We start from the raw sequence: 7388 nt of genomic DNA on the forward strand, positions 1-7388 counted from the left end.
GAAGCAGTGAGTGTGGGTGGATCACTTCTCCAGTATCAAAAAGTGGTTTCCTTAGCCTTATTGATCAGTTATCTGTAAGGACCTGTAAAATATGGCTTTGAGTATTTATAGTAGGGCTTTCCTCCTGCCTCAGGCATGTGCGAGTTAGATGCTGTATTACATTCGTGGTCATAGTAATGTGATAATTGTTAGCTATTTTTAGTTACAGCTCAAGAATCTATCTATCTATATACCTAGGCTGCTTCCCCCAAGGAAAGGGAGGTAGCCGAGACAGGACGACTCACTCTCCATTTACTCATCCATTCAAACACATTCATTCGCATCTTAGCCCCAAAGGGGAGAACGGACAGATCCTCACCGCACCACACCGCACAAGGGTCAACTGGGCAATGCAATCAGTGACATCCGCAGCAGGGCCCGACAGCAGAACTGGTTTACCCCTGCCACATCATAACAGACCCATCCCCTTACCCGCACCTGACCTGACTAGCTGATCAGCTCAAGAATGTGTTCCAAAATAGCACACCATTTTCCATAAAACTGTCGCTGTAAAGATAAGGTTGTCTGGCATTTATTAATTTAGTGTGGACTTGATAGCAAAGAATACAGTACATGTCAAAAAACCAGCTTATAACAAAGACATACTACAGTATATTTGATTTACTTTTGTTACTTTATTCACTAAATAGGGTCAGGGTAATAGCTGTAACTCCTTCATCAGGTATATGTGCTGATTTTTGTTTTGTGATGTGCAGTTAAATTGCATCAGAACATAATGGGGACACACAGTACAGTAAATAAATTAATTGCCAAACTGAACTGGTATGCACACACACAGACGTTGATATGGTCAGTCTTCACTAAAGATATAGGATGTGAACAGATAAAATGCTACTTGCTTGTGAGACATTTTTCTGGCTATGTTTGAGGGGTTAAAAGCACTTATGACTTCAGAGCACTCTAAAGTAAAAAGGTGTTATTTCATCAGCAACTTAATGAAAAACCTAAATTAGTACATATCTTTGTGTTCCTGTACTAAATCCCCCTCCCTTACTTGCCTTCCCCCAGTGATGAATTGACTCTGGAAGGAATTAAGCAGTTCTTTGTGGCAGTGGAGCGTGAGGAGTGGAAGTTTGACACACTGTGTGACCTGTACGACACACTCACCATCACGCAAGCTGTTATCTTCTGCAACACAAAGCGCAAGGTGAGCGAGCACGGAGATAGTGATTTGGTGGGTAGTTGTTATGGTTAAAATCCTGGATTGGGTGATGTCTTTCATTAGTTTGCAGTAAAGATGATATGATTTTAGTGGAGGAATTGTATCACATACTGTAAGTCTTCAGTATGTTAGGGATATGTTGCAGAATACAGTATAAGTTTTTTTTTCATATACCGGTAGTTGTTTTGAGCAGGGAAAACTGGCCATATCAACTGAGTTTTCCATTACTGTTCTCAGATACCTTAACTTTGCTAAGTATTCACAGGCCTTCAGTGTGAAAAAAAGCATTTTTTTTTTTTTTGCATGGTTAGAAAAGGTAATGCTGCGACGTAAATACAGGTACATAATATTTCATGTGTATAATATTATGAATGTTTATATGTGCTTGTATGATTGTTTTAATGTATGTTTTTATTTCTTGGTGTTATAAAGTTTGTATATAGCCATGTAAATTGAAATGTACTTAAGAAGCCTGTGAGGTGGAGTGTCAATTTTAAGCAGTGCCTAAGTGTTGTCTGTGGTATCCACATTGTCAGTAAGTTACTGGATTTGATATTGCAGGTTGACTGGCTTACGGAGAAGATGAGAGAGGCCAACTTCACAGTATCGTCTATGCATGGAGACATGCCACAGAAGGAACGTGATGCCATCATGAAGGAGTTCCGCTCAGGCCAGTCACGTGTTCTTATCACCACAGACATCTGGGCCCGAGGCATTGATGTACAGCAGGTGCGTATGGGAACAGGAATGGATAGAGCTTTTGAATACAGAGGAGTCCGAAAACTTCTGTTTTTCACTTGTTGACTGATCATGCACTTTAATAATAATGACAAAAACCTATTGATATATTAATACTGGACTGGTATTTTGCAACCATAAAGTTTCATAGAGTATTCATGTGGTAAGGAATTTTCATGTACAGTTCCATATACTTTTTTTTTTTTTCCATCATCATAATCATCATCATTTTTTATTTTATTTTTTTTTCTGGTAAAATTTCTTAAGAAAAAACAGCCATGTGGAAAAGGAAGGCATGACCAGAACAGCTTTAGTATTTTATTCCAGATAATGCCAGAGAAGGATTGTGGAAGGTTTTGCATATGTACGATGTAGATGGTGAGCTGCTAGGTGACGTTACAGAGTTTTTATGATGGTAGTGAGGCATGTGTAAGTGTAAACGGGCATTAAAGTGAATAGTTCAAGATCATTGTGGGCGTGTGATAAGGTTGTGTGGTGTCCCCATGATTGTTCAATATATATATATGGGTGGGGTGGTGAGGGAAGTAAAACCACGGGCATCAAAGTGAATAGTTCACGATCAATGTGGGCGTGCGACAAGGTTGTGTGGTGTCCCCATGATTGTTCAGTATATATATATATATGGGTTTGGTGGTGAGAGAAGTAAAACCATGAGCAATGGAGAGAGGGATGATGTTGGTAATGAATGGTGTTATCTCAAATTTGATGTATGCGGATGATGCAGTACTACTTGCAAATACCAGACAAGAGCTTAGTAGACTAGTGCAGAGTTTTGTAGATGTTTGTGAGCACCATGCCATGAGATTAAATGTGGAAAAGAGTAAAGTGATGGTTGTTGAGAGAGAAGTTGACTCCCAGTGTGATGTTACAGTGAATGGAGAGAGACTTGAACTGGTGAGTGTCCAGATACATAGGTACAGTGATAGAAAAGAGAGGAAAATGTGTAAAAGAAATGGAAAGTAGAGAGGCACAAAGAAGGAAAGTAGCTGGTGCTATGAAGGCCTTGATAAGAAACAGAGGCATGAGTGTTGCAGCTGCGTGAGGCTTACATGAAGGAGTGTTAGTGCCAACTTTAACAAATGGATGTGAGACCATGGTGTGGCATGAAAATGAAATGTTAAGAGTAAGAGCAGTGGAGATGGTACTGTTGAGAGATGTACTGTATGTATGTGGAGTACAGAGAGTGGATAGGGCACGGACTAATGTGATTCGTGAAAGATGCGGAGTGAGGAAGTCTGTGGACACCAGAATTGAGGGGAGTGTACTGAGTTTTATGATCATGTGGAGAGAAGATGACAGTAGAGTGGTGGAAAAGGTATATCTGAGCGAATTGGGAGGGAGGAGGTGAGGTAGGCCAAGAAGAAGGTGGAGAGATATGGTAGATAAGTGTGTGTGGAAGAGAGGTATGGAAGTTGGTGAGGCTAAGAGACTGACGGGAGATTGAGCTGGCTGGTTGAATTTTGTGCGGAGAAGTGCATGACCAGGGATTTGCCACCCCATTTTAATGTGACAGCGTTTGGATTGATTCCATGAAATAGGTATCAGTGAAGCAGTAGTACTTGGTGAAACCGTTTGGCCTATCACGTGGTGCCAGGATTCCGTGGGCTTGATTGATGAGTGAATGGAAGCATGGCCCATTGAACTGGGCAAACTTTGGCTGTCTGGATGCTGCTGCTCCTCACCCTGCCCCAGGGTAGGAAAGGAGGTTTGGATGATGATGATGATAATGCCAGATGATTTTATTCAATTGAGAGTGAATCATAAGAACCTGAATATCACATTAAGAACATAATTTTTCAGTGATAAAAGCTTCTCTATTTTACAGGTATCATTGGTGATTAACTATGATCTGCCCAACAATCGTGAGTTGTACATCCATCGCATTGGCCGTTCAGGTCGATTTGGACGTAAGGGTGTCGCCATCAACTTTGTCAAGAATGATGATATCCGTATCCTGCGAGATATTGAACAGTACTACTCCACACAGATTGATGAAATGCCTATGAACGGTAAGTTGGTTTCAATATGCAAGGCTGTGATTGTGGTGTGTGTGTGTGTGCATGTGTGTGTGTATGTATACACACACACACACACACACACACACACACACACACACACACACACACACATACACATACATACATACATACATGTTCATTTAGTGAATTATGTTACTGTACTGATGTTGAGATTTTAAAAATTGCCATGGAGATAGTAGTATAGTTTAGAATTGTTTGTGTAGTATGGGATATGGGGCCTTAATCACTTCACAGTATAATATAGATAGGAACTGTTTGTGAGGTATGGGATGTGGGACCATAGCGTGGCCACACTTTCTCCAAACATGTGATTGACAAGAGGAAACAAGGCTCGGGTCTGTCTAACATCCAGGCTCAAATACTGTAGCAGCTCGAATCCTGTGCTACATTTCATCATGTCAGTCACATGTTTCAAGCAAGTGTGACTGCCCGCTTTATTTGTTTGTTTTTTTATTTATACATATTTTTTTATTTTTTATTATAAGAAATTTTATACAGCATACCGGGTAAGAAAGCCTCCCTGCATAGTAATGAGGGTAAAAACGGTATCCATTAACCATAAGTGAAGGAAAGATTGTCTGTTGGTACATAAATGAAATAATAACCATTACTGTAACTAATGTATAATATCTTTCCTTTCAGTTGCGGATCTGATCTAAATGGAGACGAGTGAAAGGCGAGTGCAGGATGTATGAATGTGTTTATGTTTTTATTTTACACTGCTGAGTAGATATGTAATATTTATAATAGACTATTCAAGCAATACCGTAGCTGAACTGATTCATATGCTTCAAGTTCTTTTTAAAAACTATGATATACTGTCTAATTTTTTACGTGTCTATGTACAAGTAACAGGCAGATACAGAGTAGCTTCTTTTGTTAGCCATGTGGAATACAAACTATGTGTCTTAAACTTATTTTTGGAAAGAGTCCCTGACTTGGCAAGACTGCATTAATTACAGTTTGTGACACTGTAATCAACATACAGAATACATATTTTTCAGAAGTTTATGTAATATTTCATTAATATCATTGTCTATCACTTCATACCAGTGCATGTAATATTGGATGGTTTGGGTCACTGTTCTAGCATAAGAAAGTGGTGTGGTGCCTGGTTGTCTTGTGGTTAGAACATCCCTGTCAGAGTGACAACCCTGCATAGGTTTAGTCCCCAAGAGGTGACTGGAGATTTTCATGTCAAGTAATGCCATCACAGGAAGTAGGCTGGTCATCTACCTTTATGATGTACTGGACTGTGGTAGCCTGGCCTTTGGTCCCAGAACTTATGAAGAAGGTAATGTGGGTTTGATTGAATGCAAAGTCGCCTTTTTGTCGTCCAAGCTGGAGCTTGGGATTTGAAGCGCATCTTGGGGCGCTTGGTTTCTGTCTGCAAAAACAGTCCAGGATACGTAGTACCGAATCATTACACTTGCAGATCGCAATGTAAACAGAGGGGTTCGCCGAAGAAGATTATCTGGCGAATATGCAGTTTACAGGTAGCCCTTATTTGTGCTGAACTGGCTCTATATATTGTTAATATTAGCCACCTGCACCCTAGTTTTATGTACAGTATATCATCCTAATTTCATGATATTCATCACTTGTGTCACCTTGCTGGTCATTTTCACTCTCCCCAAGCTGTACGAAGACTGCTTCTGATCACGCTTGGGTGAGATACGAAGACGGTCTTGGTTTCAATGACAAATGCTTGGGCCGGCTTCGTATCACTTTGGCTGACAAAAACGGGGCAGCTTGGTTTCACCAAAGATGGCTTTGAATCTAATCTGTCAGCTTGGACGAAAAAAATGCGGCTTAAGGTTTCTCAGCTTTATACATCAGTTGCCTTTAAGGGCCCATAAAATTAGCAAAACTAATATTCAGAATGTTTGCCCATCATTTGGGTCATAGGGTAACATACAGGATTTTGTAAATTGTTTTTATTTAGTTACATTCTTTCAGTGTAATTTCTTGTGTTCAGAAAGAAAAAGTCAGAATAACAATATAGCAACAAAAGTGCAGGTATGTTGGTAGGAACAATGTACAAATTTTCATAATACACGAAGTTGTCATTGGAAAAGTTGAATTATATCACATGTTGTTTATCACGATTAATCTTGAACTGTTCCATCACATTTAATAAGTTACTCTAAGTTATTTAATTTAGAATTGTTTAGTTTCATTTTGTTAGAAGTGAGTGTGTGAAATTTGTACATAACTGATGCATGTTCATCCTTGTTCAGTTAAACCAAATATGATACCACAGTTCTCAGGTTATATTTCATTTTTTCACCTTTACTTACCGTGGGGAGGTGGTGGCCAAGTGGTTAGAGAGGTTGTCCATTGTAACACCTCTCAAGTACTAGAACACCAACCTTGATGAGACAGCTTGAGCATGTATTGAATAAGGACAGTGAGTATTTGTGCCAAAATGGGTGACATTTGAAGGTGTAAGGTAAGTAGGACTACTGGACCTAAGGGAATTGGTTCAGACACATTTAAAAAAAAGAAAAATGCAAGATGGTAAAATGACAGGGGACACAAAATATTCCCACTGGGTATCAGCACATAGATTGCCAGGTATCATCACCATGACATTCTGATGTATTTCCACCTGCAGTTGTTCTCTTTGAGTATCCCCTGTCTGGCCAAGCAGACCCAGCAACTTCCCCTGTAGGTCAGTCTTGCACAGTGAACTGATGTTCCTTTGTGAGGGACAGTGCCGTGCCACAACGTGGCGCAAGAAAGAGTTAACAGGGTCTCAATAGTAGCTTCCATAGCACCCAGTTTTTTGGTTATATGGTTACCATCTAGCATTACAAATAGTTTTCTGGGTTACAGGAAACCATTAGGGTCATTACTGTGCAGGGCCACCTGAAGTGGATAGAAGAGTAAAAAGTGACAGGAAGCATGGGAGACATGGGTGCAAGAAAGGAGAGAAGATGGAAAAAGAATTATAAAGAAGAACTGGGCAGCACAACATCAAGTGAGTGGATGATGCTTGTCAGTAATTGACAATACAATGTACTGTACAGTAATGTACCGTGCAGGTGATTCTGCACTGAATGACCAGCCAAATTGTGTCCTGTTCATTAGGGAACTGGGTGGCTAACCTAGAATTAAAGCCCCTGTAGGAAGTTGGCATCAGTAAGGATATGCAACTACAAAATTTTGTCTGCTACCTAATGGTGGACTGGTTACCTTATAAAGGCTCCCAACACAGCTTCATGTGTCAGCCTATATGCCTACCAAACTGCTTTTGAATCACATTGGGGTTGGAGATCTGCCTGCATGAGACGGTAAAGGGCTTTAAGGTTCCCACAATTGCTGCTTCCATTTGACTGTGAGAGGTTTATACCTTTGAGTAACAG

General features: G+C 40.1%; 1 protein-coding gene across 1 annotated transcript in view; it reads left to right on the forward strand.

Moving 5' to 3' along the window:
- LOC145391754 (eukaryotic initiation factor 4A-III) overlaps positions 1-6306 on the forward strand; it is a 12129-nt gene extending 5823 nt beyond the window's left edge. Inside the window, exons 5-8 of the mRNA XM_080266292.1 lie at positions 1069-1207; positions 1784-1951; positions 3807-3990; positions 4663-6306. Coding sequence (XP_080122418.1) covers positions 1069-1207; positions 1784-1951; positions 3807-3990; positions 4663-4679 — 508 coding nt within the window. The 3' untranslated portion in view covers positions 4680-6306. The remainder of the gene's footprint in view (positions 1-1068; positions 1208-1783; positions 1952-3806; positions 3991-4662) is intronic.
- Positions 6307-7388: the final 1082 nt, after the last annotated feature.

Source organism: Coenobita brevimanus, chromosome 19 (genome assembly GCF_032717465.1).
Source record: "Coenobita brevimanus isolate Jiangsu-jjx chromosome 19, ASM3271746v2, whole genome shotgun sequence".
NCBI lineage: Eukaryota > Metazoa > Arthropoda > Malacostraca > Decapoda > Coenobitidae > Coenobita > Coenobita brevimanus.